Genomic DNA, 12,879 nt, shown 5'->3' on the forward strand with positions numbered 1-12,879 from the left:
ATTTGGCTCAGCACTAAGATTACCCTATGGCACGAATCTAAGGGGCACTCTAATTTTGGCAAGGTCATTTAGCCAAAACGGGTGAGCATTAGATTGAAGTAAATACAGTAATAAACACATACAGACTCATTTAAAAGTTCCAGATTTTATTCCTTTCCTATTTTTTACTGGGTTAAAATAAATTGATTTAAGGGGCTGGTGTGATGATATCTGGAGCTGGTGGAAAATATTCTGTAATAAATAATATGCATATGGATCACCAAAATACAATTAGAAAGAACAAGCACAAAATCTGAGACTTTCTGGTATTTTTATTCAGTATGAATGTGTCCTCCTGATCCCATTTCTCTTTTTGCTATCTCTTCAACTCTCTTCACCTCCTCTCTTCATGCTGGGAATGGTGCTTATGGTCAATTTTAAAGTCTGAATTTTAACCTACATTGTATTAGTATTTGTGTTTGTCTTTGTTAAGAGTACTTTAATAAATGCATTTTAATAGTACTATATTTTATCTGCATCTTTTAACCATATTGTACCCAGCCCTGAGTCATGAGGAGAGGCGGGTAATAATTGATAATTATGATTATCTGAATAGCTTAAGTTGCCTTTTTTATCTAGTTTTTTTTTGTCACCATATTGTACCATTTTTAAAAAGGGAACACAAGTGTGAATGTATGCTGACACTCCCTGTACAGTGACTCCAAGCACTTCTTTCCACAAATAGAAGAGTCTAAAAAGAGGGTGCAAGAATAAAAATAACTGCTCTTTTATATCAGAGGAATTTTGGTTACCATTTAACTGAGCAATAGATAAACTAACTTAAGCTCTTTTTTAAAAAAAAGAAAATCTGTACTTTAAAATGTTTGCTTAATTATTTCTGGAATACCTATTTTGAACTGCTGCACACAGTTTATAGTTATGGGCGAAATGTGAGCGCAGGGTTTGGGCTAAATTGGAATAGTGTTCAATCAACAAGACTGAAAACATCCTACCAAAATAACTTCATTAAATCTTGCCATAGATCAAACAGGGAGTGCTGACATACTTTTATTTACTAAACCTAAGCTGTAATCATGTAAAAATTCATTTGGGAGTACAACCTGGAACTTACCTTTGATCATACATGGACAGGATTGCATTGTTAGAGCAGTAGACTGTTGAAGAACATTTCCAATTGGGATATTCCAGACTCATCTGCACGAAACCAATGTGATTCTCCATCCTTACCTCTTGTAGAACACAGAAGGTTTTTAGTCAATCAGTATCATTTTAATCCCCCGAATTTCCACAGTTATAAATAACAAGACAACATCAGTATTTCCCTTAAGAACGTCTTATGCTGTGGACTTTCAGGGAAATTACGACTTCTGTTGCAGTAACAGTTCCTTCCATATATGTCGGTGTCTACCTATGACCATAGATGACTTTAAATGACTATATCCATTATGAGTTGGCATATACAGGATTGCCCTGTTAATCAAATTTTTAAAAATAAATTAATTTTATGTCAAAGGAGGGAAGGCATTTACAGATGTCTTCCCTCCTGCAGATATTCACTGAGTAAGAGTATAATAGGTCCACGGGATAAGGACATTGCCTCCCCCCCAAAATAATTTCTAATCTCCCCATAAAAAATCATTTTTCATTTCAGCATCTTATGACTTTAGCTGAAGATTCAAAAATGCAGTTCAGATATCCAAAGGAGAAAAAGGCAGACCCTAGCAAGCAATTTTTAGTGTTTTTCTCTTTGTAACACTAGAAATGTGGAAACTGAAGGAAATTTTTATTTGTGGAGCAGTCAGAATATTTATTTGGGACACTGTCCTCATTTTGCCACCCCCCCCCCCCCATACAGTAACTAAACCTTTGGGGAACAAGCTCTGTTCCGATGGAACTTGGTGTATGCCTTCTTGAAGGCTGAAAAAAGAGCTAAAGTTGTTGAGAATAACAATGATTCCTCAGAGGAAAATGAGAGGATGAGGTAGTTGAGGACTTCTTCAGTCCTAGGGAAGGAAAACTGGTACTGAATGGTAATGCGAAAGCCTCAAGGTACTTAAGTATAGCAGTCTAAAATGCCATTATCACTGTCTTTCTTTTCACATGCTATGCGGCATCTTCTAAACACAACACAGGGATGCCTCTATTACCACAGCAGAATTATTGTTTAGCATGGCTGGCAATGTCATCATACCTGTGAGAAGACTGCTTAACTGGTGTGTTTTAAACCAGCAGGATCAACTGATCCAGGTCTGAGCTGCATTTTAAGTGTATTTTTTTCTACCTAGAGCAGGGTAGTATTCCTAGTTCCAGGGATATGTTCAGGGATTCTGCTCTGCTATTCTTTATGAATTTCTTTAAAATGTAATTTGCATGTGCATTTATTTTTAACATTATCCTAGACTACTTAGATGGGATATGTAGGCTGTGAAGGAGAATTAATTTTTGATTTGAGGGGGAGATTATTTGTGCTTGATGATAATGGTGATACTGTTGTGTTAATGACAATAATATCATTAACAATAGTAACATGATCATCCTCTCCAGGCACATCTGTTCAGCATTTAATGGAATTTCCAACTTGAAAATGCTGAGTTTCTAATATACATAGTCAACATTTCAAGATGTTATTTGCCGAAAAACTGTTGATGGTGGCTGTAGGCCTCAGTGTTAAAGGAGATATCCAAAAATAAATTCAGCACCCTGGACCATAGCTTGTGGTACATGATCTCAGCAAGATGCTTTATAATATAGTCATCATATGAGAAGGGTACGGCCAGGTATTTAAAGCTGTGACACTGTTCTATTGGGTGGCCATTTAGTTAGAAATGGAAACAGTTTGGGATAATACATATCTGATATTGTTATTATCATGCCTACGGGGATTGTCACTGCTACTGTAATTTGAAAGTGCTAGTTTATAGAATCAGTGTTAATGTTTACATTGGAAAGCATATACTGTAAGGATATTAAAGGATTAAGGTTGTATATTATTTGATGTCATGGCCTGTACAATAAGCAACACATTCATAGTCATCATATGCAAAGGTTGTATATTATTTGATGTCATCCATAATATTTTTCACAGAAGTAACTGTTTTGCATCTACAACTATGACATTACATTTATATACAACTGGTGTTGAAACAAACAGAATCTGAAGACACAGATTCTGAAACATGGAAAAAAAAAGGTCTCAGGGAGGGGTAGAAGCAGATTTATTACTAGAATGTCCTAATGTGTTCAGATATTTTTTCTCATCAACAATGAGAAAATATGTGAATATTCTTTGCATTGCTAACCCTCTACTCCCAACACATATTTCCATCTGATAATTTTCCCTATCTCATAATGTTAATCCCTGCCTAAATTTGTGTTGAAGATCAAAACTTGTGTTATAGTATCATATGTGTATAGTATCATGTGTGACTCTGAATGGAGAAGGAGAATATCTTTTTTTGAGAAAACTGAATGGGTAGAGCACAAAGTTGTCATTGCTATGTTCAACATTTCCACTTTGGTGACAGGCTTTGTTGGATAAGTAAATAGTCTCATTAAAACATAACTTTTTAACAAAAACTCTTTTTTCACAAAAAGCGTTGCCCTCCGAATTATGAAGGACAGTTATGAAGGTTTCTGGAAAGAAGATGATTTCGTGTTACTTTTCTTTGCAAAGATGGGAAATATTTGCCTTTGCTTTTGTAACGGACTATTTTCACTGAAATAATACTCCAGCTATTCCGACAAAAGAACTAATTATGTTAAGATGTTGGTCTTGATTTAAATTCTATTTCTGAGGATTCCTCTTGAATGCAAAAAGCCTTAGATTATTTTTCCTTTGTTCATGAAGCCCCTGCCCCCTTGCCATGACTCAGAGGAATCTATGCAGGTGTTTAAACAGCATTGCCAAATAGCAGAAGAATACTATGAAGTCAAAAAGGAAATTGCACTGCTTGAAGAAAGGAAGTAAGTGAGTTATTTTTTCTGCCTCCCATTTAACCACTGTTTGTCACATACACACAGAAAAGTAATACCTGAACGAAGAACTCATCCCACCAGCCCAGCGAATTAAAAACTAATCCTGCTTTTGAAATAAGCATGTGCATATATTTAATGGATGCCTTCTTTTTTTCTTTGACTAAATGTGTTACTTTCCCATTTGTCTTGAGTCTGCATTGCAGAGCTCTAAAGAGCATTTCTCATTATTTACCATACTTTTGATCTTGGAAGGGCTTTAGAAAACTAGATTAATATTTGGATCTAGGGAAGTAAAGTGCACATTACAAAACTCAGGTTAAACTCAAGAGTTTGAATCTATAAGCAGAAGGAAGGAAACTATAGATGGTATTAAATCAGAAAAAAACTTAGCAAAAACTTGGAAAACTTATTTCCCCTTCTGGCTGGAGGATTCTGGGAGCTGTAGCCTATGAAAGTAAGCTTTTAAGGTTCTGATGGTCCTCTGGAAGGGATTAAGCTGAGGTTATTGATTACTGATGGTTTCTAGTCTTCTCTATTTCCTCGGGTCAGGGATCTTTTCATACAATATAACACACAATTTCACTTTATCTGCTATGACTACATCCTATAGAAGTTTTGAGTTATAATTTGGTGGACACAAGAGTTGTCTCTAACAGAGAATTCTAAGTATATCTCCCTAGCTTTTAAATCCCTGGATTCTAACAGCAAAGTAGAATCATAATACTATAATACCGTAGCATGAACAGGCCCTGGGACCATTGACATAATCCTCAATTGTAGCCACACTATATAATTATCACAGTTTGATACCACTTCCATATTCCATAAAACCTATGGAATACTAGGTTTTGTAGTTTTGTGAAAAACTTTGAATTCTTCACTTAGAAAGCATATTTATCTCCTTCCTTCCAAAATATAAAGCAATTGCTGCTGGAGTTATATTGTAAACAGGAATGACTGGAGTGGTGAATATAATGGTATCATATGGGATAAACAGATTTTTAACAAGAAATAGCCATAAAGAAACTTTAAAAATGTTTGCCATGGGATTGATTAGAAAAAAAATATATAAATGTGCACCAGAATTTCCTTAATACTTTTAAAAACACGTTAAAAGTCAACCAACATATGTATCATGTGATAACTGTTACTATTCTATGATAACTCGGTTGTCTGAAATTGATTTCAGAGTCAAACCCTCATCCACATAGTTAAATACAGCTAGAAAGGTAAAATGTGAAAATTTCAATTATAATCGGCTACCCATCACACTTGATGGGAGGGGAAAAGTCTGGAATAAAATACTTTTATTTCTAAATGATAGTTTAATTTTGGCCACCTAACTGCTATGTGCATGTATAATGATAATGAATTTGCAATGGCCTGAATTTGAAGGAAAATGTAGCAAAATGTATTTTACCTTGTACTGTATATAGCTGGAGAAAATGGTATTTTGTCAATTTGTTTTTGATGATCTTTAGCTACAACGCCACTCTTTATCACATGAGAGAATGAATCCACTTTAAATCCGGTTTTTGCCTCCTGTAGAATTCTGGGGTTTGTAGTTTAGGGAGGAGCTTTTAACAGCCTCACTAAACTACAAATCCCAGAATTCTGTGGGTAGAAGAAACAGTATTTAAAGTGGATTCATTCTCTAGTGTGATGACGTCCCAGAGATTTAGATTTAGGTGATGGAAAATATATTCAACATTGATCATTGTCATTCTGAAGCAGTATGTGTATGCTTGTTTGAACAACCATTTGTCCTGAAGCCTTGAAGTCATGATCAAGTAGGCTAAGGCTTCTGATCTTTCTGTCACATATGTATATGCACAAATACAACCAACATCACATGGATGTATACATAGAAATAGATGTGGCTATTTAACCGAGTAAACCAACTAGATTTTCCTCAGTACTAGTCAGTTTGGGAGCAAGTGGATGTGTATAACGGAACTACCACAGGTTTTTGTGGGGTTTTTTTTTTTTTGCAATTTATTATACTACTATATAGCATAAGAAATCCGGAAACCATTCCAGCCATTTTTTTGGATGAATTTCAGCCCAGAGCTCTCAAGCTGAAAATTTCACACTATATTTACACTATACTGATATGTAAAGATTACCCTAAGGGACAAATCCCATATGGCATATGCCACAATCCCTTCAGAAAGAGCTTAAATGTTGGGGGCATTTAATGAGCCAAAAACAGAAGGACTTCTGCTGATGGCAGTAGAGATAAATGATCACTGAATGTCAAGGGAACTAGGACAAGGAAAAGAGGAACATCTCATTGGATAAAGCTAGTTGCCTGAGGTTTTGACATATCAAGGCAATGCTTTCATTGAGGAATATAATCCACTATACTCACAACAGCACATACTTGAATTCCTCCTGGCTACTGCAATTATATAAAACAAATCACTCTCTCTTTTTTTTTAAAAAAAATGTATACTTTCAGTGAGAATTTGTGCCAAATTTGAGCCAATTTTTTTTTCATTTGTTTGCTCCAAACTGTCTTGTCCCGGAGTTGGGGGGGAATGGGAACTCACATCCCACAATTTATGAAGCACCATTGACAAATTGCACACGAAACAGTTATTATTGTGAAAGATCACAGTGAGGACCTAGATGTTCACTCTGTAACAATTCTTGTTATGATAACTATCTTGATGGCAGTCGGTTATGTCCAGCTGGCTCCGAACACAGCACAGTGTTCTTTAATCAGAGTTCATGTAAGCACAGCCCTAGATATTTAGCTTTGTCTTCCTATATAGATGATGCTTCACCTGTCTATGTTGGTTAAGAACTGCAGATTCATTGGTGAGATTTGTCAAGACCTACTGCTATCTGTCACACTATCAATCTATCACCATAAAATTTATGAGCATTTGGCTTTGGTCTTCTATGACATGGATAAAAATAGACTAGACACAAGAGCTACTCCTTCCTGCCCCACCACAAAGTTTCTGTGACTATTTCCAATAATAGCAAGTGTAGTCTGGCTGAATTATTATGAGTGTGCAGCAGGGCTAAATCAAACTACCAAGTTAAAAAAGAACACCTAGAAAGATAACAGTAAAGTGAATACAAATAACTGATTTATTTATTTTTCTAACCCCACAACCCATCAAAATATATACAATATGCTTTGTGAGATTTGCCTCCTCTCCCTTTGGGAATCAGAATGTTTTTCCATTACAAGCAGTAGCTAAAAACCCCAAATGTGATTCTAGGCTGCATCAGTAGGAGTAAAGTGTTGAGGCAAGTAACAGTGGCACTCTATTTAGCTTTGGCCAGACTTCACTTGGAATGCTGTGTCTAGTTCTGGGCACCACAATTCAAGAGGAATACTGACAAGCAGGGACATGTCCAAAGTAGGACGACCAAAAGGATCAAAAGTTTGGAAACCTACAACAGTGATTCCTAACCTTTGGTCTTCCAGTTGTTTTGTACTTCCAACTCACAGAAATCCCAGCCAGTTTACCAGCTGTTAGGAATTGTGGGAGCTGAAGTCCAAAACACTTGGAGGACTAAAGGCTGGCAACCACTGCCCTATAAGGAATGGCTGAGTGAGCTGTGTGTTTTCAGCTTGGATAAAAAAAGGCTGAGAGGAGCATGACAGCCATGTTTCAATGTTTGAAAGGATGTCGCACTGAGGAGCGGGCAAGCTTGTTTTCTGCAGCTCCAGAGACTAGAATAGGGAGCAATGGATTCACACTAGAGGAAAAGAGATTCCACCTGAATATTAGGAAGAACTTTGTGATAGTAACAGCTGTTTGACAGCATAATATTGTGCTTCCTAGCATGGTAGAATCTCCTCCTTTGAAGGTTTTTAAACAGATGTTGGATGGCCATTTGTTGGAAGTGCTTTGATTGTGTTTTCCCTGCATGGCACGGGCTTAGACTGGATGACCTCTTTCAGCTCTCATGATTCTAAGCATTCTAAAATTTCCTGAACACCACTTTGCATTAATGTTTCCCAGAAATGAGCCTGGAGATGTCTCAGAGATACACCTGCAGGTGGGCGTAATGAAGGAAGTTTTTTTCTCAGTCCTCAAATTTCTAGCATTGCAAAAAGGAAAATACTGAAAATCATTCACACCTAGAACCCTTCTATTTGTTGTGATTCCATTCTCTTTGCCAGCCCCTTTCCTTTGGATGCATAAACGTAAATACTCAATGAACATTTTATGTTATTTCAGTGCACCTTAACAAGGGTGGTAGTAAAGGAATGTTTAATGGGGTGGCAGAATTCTTACTGGGGGATAACTTCCCAAATAGCTACATCCCTAAGATCTGAGAAAGATTTGGCTGAATTTGTTGGGTTGTTTTAAGGACCAACTCATTTTTATTTGTGACCCCCTCCCACAAAACAAACTGCTTTTTCTTCCTTGGCTTTGCTGGAGAGTTGACAGGCTAGCATGAATACATTTTCTCCTTCTGTTCATAGTATTTTAGAGCTAGGCTGAAGTATCCATATGTCATCAACCTGTGATACTACCCTGGAACATTAAATTGTGCCTTTAAACTTTTATTGTTTCTTTTCCTTTTTCAGAAGGGAGCTGATCATTAGGCTAGATCAAGCTGAGAAGGAAAGCATGGTTGCTGCTCGGCTAACAAAGGAGTATTCAGACCTGACAGAAGAGAACCGGACATTGAGCTTAGCCCAGACACAATGTGTTGAACAGCTGGAGAAACTTAGAATACAGTATCAAAAAAGACAGGGATCATCATAACTTTGGATGAAGCTATCTGGGCCAAGATCAATCTAGAGTCTTTTTTATGTTGGGCAAATTTCCTCCTTCCCTCAAAGGTTCCCTGTAAAAGGCTGGGACACTTTAGACATAGAACATGTACACGTCTAAATTTGATTTAATGCCTGCCAGTCCCTAGCTTAATATGGTTATTGTATGGTTATATAATGGATATTTCATTTTCGGTCGCATAATTGGAGGCTCATCTATCCCCTTTGAACATAGAAATGAATCTGATTTCTTTTCTAAAAAATATTCCCAATAGTTTGAAAATGATCCAAGCACACTCAAAAGCAATATGAATAGTGTTGTGATGCATAGGGCAGTATTAAGTCATCCAGCGGGAGCAACATTATTGCAAGAAACATTGGAGTACCCTTCCTTTCCCACATTTGGCTACAGATTTTTTTTTTACTTCACCTATCTGGCATTGTATGCCAAAGGACCATTGTCCACTAAATAACAGTGGGAAACCAGTAAAAGGGCACCTGAATCACTTTCTTTAAATAGCCATTGTATACACATTTTAGAGTGTGTACACCTGGTTGTGCCTGTAGAAGACTGCACCATGAATTGGTAATTCTTTTATATAACTATAATGTGTTAAAAAAAAGTGAGTGACCTTTCCTTGTTCTTAAATTTCCCCTTGAAAAAAAAGTCCCATTGATGTTGAATTACTCTGGAAATTAGTTTGTTTAAAATTATGGACTGGCATTGCAATCTTTTCAAGGTGGGGTTGGTAGAGTTCTGTTTTTATTATAACATCATGATTTCCTTCCTAAAGAAAGAGTGTTTAGAACCATAACCTTAATATGGTAATAGAAGCAAATTAGATTGAAATCCCGGCCTTTCCTGTACAGGGCACCTTTATGTTGACTAGCCAAGTTCATAGATTCTTAACTGTGAATTCATGCAGCGTGAACACTGAAACCACACACAGAAGTCAGCCCAGTCTGATTTTTCACATGGGACCTTGGCTGTAACTTTTTAAGGATTCATACATTCATTCACTTACTTTATACTCCACCTTTCTTCCATTCTGGGAACCCAAGGCCTCTTACAATAATTTAAAATCTTATATTACAAAAGCTAAACAAACAATTAAACAACAGCGCTGTTTAAAGCAGATATTTTAAAACAGTTTAATTTTTTTAAAAAAATATTTAATGAAAAAACATACAAGATTACCCCCACAGCACACCACTTCCAACCACTGTTCTACCATATGATTGAACTAAAGGTCTGCTTAAAAAATAGCACTCAGCCTGCTAGATATGTAGTTGTGCTTGGAACCGATTTTTTCTGAACCACATTTCTACAGCTATAAAACTCGGACACACTGATCCCTCTAGTCTCTCCACTGCAGCACCGCTTCTAGCCTTTCTGAATCCTTGGATGGAAAAATGCTGCAGGAAGCTGGGGTGGTTCTGGTCACACCAAAAGTTTGGCCCCAAAACCTGCCCTTGACTTATAAACGAGGTCAACTTATATGTGAGTATATTTGATAGCACTCCCCAACCCCAAACAAGAATTCTGCATACACTTAATTAAATTAATGAATGAATTCTGCTAATTTTCATTGAGCTTATTCCTAAGAGAAGAGGCTAGGATCAAAAACTGTTAAAATTTGGATGTGGAATTCCTAATATGGATACTATCATGGCCAATGCTTTGGAGTGCATGGTTTCCAGTCCCAAACAAATCTCTTGAAAGTAAAGTCTCATCTACACTGCTATATAATGCAGCTTCAGAATGCAGTTGCACTGAATTGAAGTGAATAATATGGCAGTGTAATCCACTTCAATGCAATTAAAATGCATTCGGAAATTGTATATAGCAGTGAAGATGGGGCCTAAGTAGCTTTCCTTTGGGGTAATGTGTTTAAGTCTATGGTATCAGAATATAATTAGCCTACCTATATCCTTGTTTTGAATTTTCCTTGGAGAAAAAAGCCCTAAAACAAAAATTGCTGTACTTCTTCTTTCGTCTGCTAGTGATAACTGTGTTTTCCTAAATCAGCTGAAAACTCTTTGTTATACTTCCATTTCTATTCACACAGTATTTTTTTTTCATTAAAAGACAATTGAAAAAGTTATTTTGTTCCAGAATTTTATTGATTTGTCTATCATTTTAAACTTCTATCAATAGGCTCTTGATCTGACTTAAAATGTGTAATATGCTTTTATAAGTTATTAAAATTATAAATAATCTGAAATTGTTACGGCTCTTGTAGCCTAATGCACTCCGGTTCAGCTACTGTTAGGTCTTGGCCCCTCTGAGAGCATCAATGGAGAATTAATTATAGTTGACTTTAACCCCACTGATTTCAATGGGACTTTAAAAGCTTCAGACTTCTAGGTGTTTGGGATAGCAATATTCCCAACTCCTTATAATGGCATGCTGAGTGGTGTTGATGAGAATTGTAGCTTTGGATCTCGGTCATGAAAGGTAAGTGGGGACATAAAATGATGATGGTGGTGATAAAAATAATAGTACAAAACATTTGGATACACAAATGCTTTCAGATAGTCTTAGGTGGGGCTTAATTGTGTGACAGCCAGTCTTTTACCCACTATGGTCTTAATCTTGTGGAAAATTAGTGTGAATCAAACTGCCTCCTGACCAATAAAACCTTTCACTCTTGGAAGCTTTTGAGCAAATTGTTGCCATTGCTTTGCTTTCCCCCCCATTCTGGCCACTTTTCAACTCCATCTCTTTCTCATTAGCAGAACTTGTCTTTTTCTTTCCTAAAGTGTTCAGTTTGCCTCATTGCACTCTGCATGCTCATGTATCAAGTTTCTACACTTACCTAATTCATTATCCCAGGACAGCCTTTTCTCAAGCTAATTTTGGCACACTGTTTTGGCATCCAGACTGCTTGAAAAGTTCCAAAGAAAGTACATTTAAGACGTTCTAAAGGCAATCTTTATAATTTCCAGGAAGTTGATGCTGTATGCCTTCAAGTTATTTCTGACTTTATGGTGATCCTATCACAATTTCTTTTTGCATGATTTGCTCAAGGAGGCTCATCACTGCTTTTCTCTTAGGCTGAGAGAGTGCAGCCTGCCCAAGGTTATCTGAAGGGTTTCCATGGCTGACTGAGAATGTGATCTCTCAAAGTCACTCAAACCACAACACCCGGCTGGCTCTATCTATACTGGCCTATTCATGCTACAAACCTACCCGACTGATATGCATTTTGTCATAGTTTCATCTGATACAGACTGGAAACCAACCTTGATTTAGAGTGGCAATGCCAGTTAGGGAGCACCTCTTCTGTATAATTACAAGTACTATTTATAATAGCAGACTTATCTGACAAGTGATAATAGCAATGCAAATAAGAACTGCTGGAAAAGAATACTGTTGTTGTCCTTTCCAGTTAAATTTTGGGATTACTACTAGTATTCATATAAACTTCAAATATTGGTAAAATTGTGTATTTTTCATTAAGGTACATAGTTTTATTATCATTATTATTTCACAGATAAGGCACTTGTGCTGGAAAGTAAATGCTACCAAAATTACGGACTCACCATCCATTTTACTTTTGGCCCACACAACATTTCTCCACAGAAGTGTTGACAATGCATATTGGAGGTTGGCAAACAGTTACAGATGTGCATTTTGAGATGCCAAAGGGTCAAATCTGGGTATGCTCCACACGTAAAGTCATGGTTATTATCCTAGAAAGGTTCACAGAGAAGTTCCCCATCCTCAAATTTCTTCTGTCTTCCTATGCATTATGAGATACAGCTCTTGGGGCAGTTCCAGACAGTCCTTTATCCCAGGATCATTTGCATTTTAAAAACGTGGATGATCCTGGGGGCCTGTCTACACCCACCGCAGAAAGCGCACACTTTCTGGGGTAAGTGTCCAGGACTAGCCTGGCAGAACATCTGGGGACATTCCTCCTCCCCCAAACCCCTCTGAAAAGTAAAGAAAACTTACCCAGCCCCCGTTACAGTCCTGCAGCAGGTCTTTTGGCGCGTAAAAATGATGTGCCAGGAGAGCGGGGGGGGGGGGCGATTTTCCTCCTCTGTGCTCTCCTGGTGTGTCATTACTTCGTGCTGGGAGAGCTGCTCCAAGAATGTAATGGAGGCCGGGTAAGTTTTCTTTACTTTTCAGAGGGGTTTGGGGGCCTTGG

The 12,879-nt window shown here is 37.2% G+C and overlaps 1 protein-coding gene across 2 annotated transcripts in view; it reads left to right on the top strand.

The window, feature by feature from the left end:
- The window catches only part of MAP3K7CL (MAP3K7 C-terminal like), a 29,048-nt gene extending 18,221 nt beyond the window's left edge, over window positions 1-10,827 (top strand). For both annotated transcript variants that reach the window (XM_067466699.1, XM_067466698.1), the window contains 2 exons: window positions 3,848-3,963; window positions 8,534-10,827. In XM_067466699.1, the coding sequence (XP_067322800.1) occupies window positions 3,848-3,963; window positions 8,534-8,714 (297 nt within the window). In that variant the 3' untranslated portion in view covers window positions 8,715-10,827. The remainder of the gene's footprint in view (window positions 1-3,847; window positions 3,964-8,533) is intronic.
- The last annotated feature ends 2,052 nt before the right edge of the window (window positions 10,828-12,879 follow it).

The sequence above is a fragment of the Anolis sagrei genome, chromosome 3, assembly GCF_037176765.1.
Source record: "Anolis sagrei isolate rAnoSag1 chromosome 3, rAnoSag1.mat, whole genome shotgun sequence".
Lineage (NCBI taxonomy): Eukaryota > Metazoa > Chordata > Lepidosauria > Squamata > Dactyloidae > Anolis > Anolis sagrei.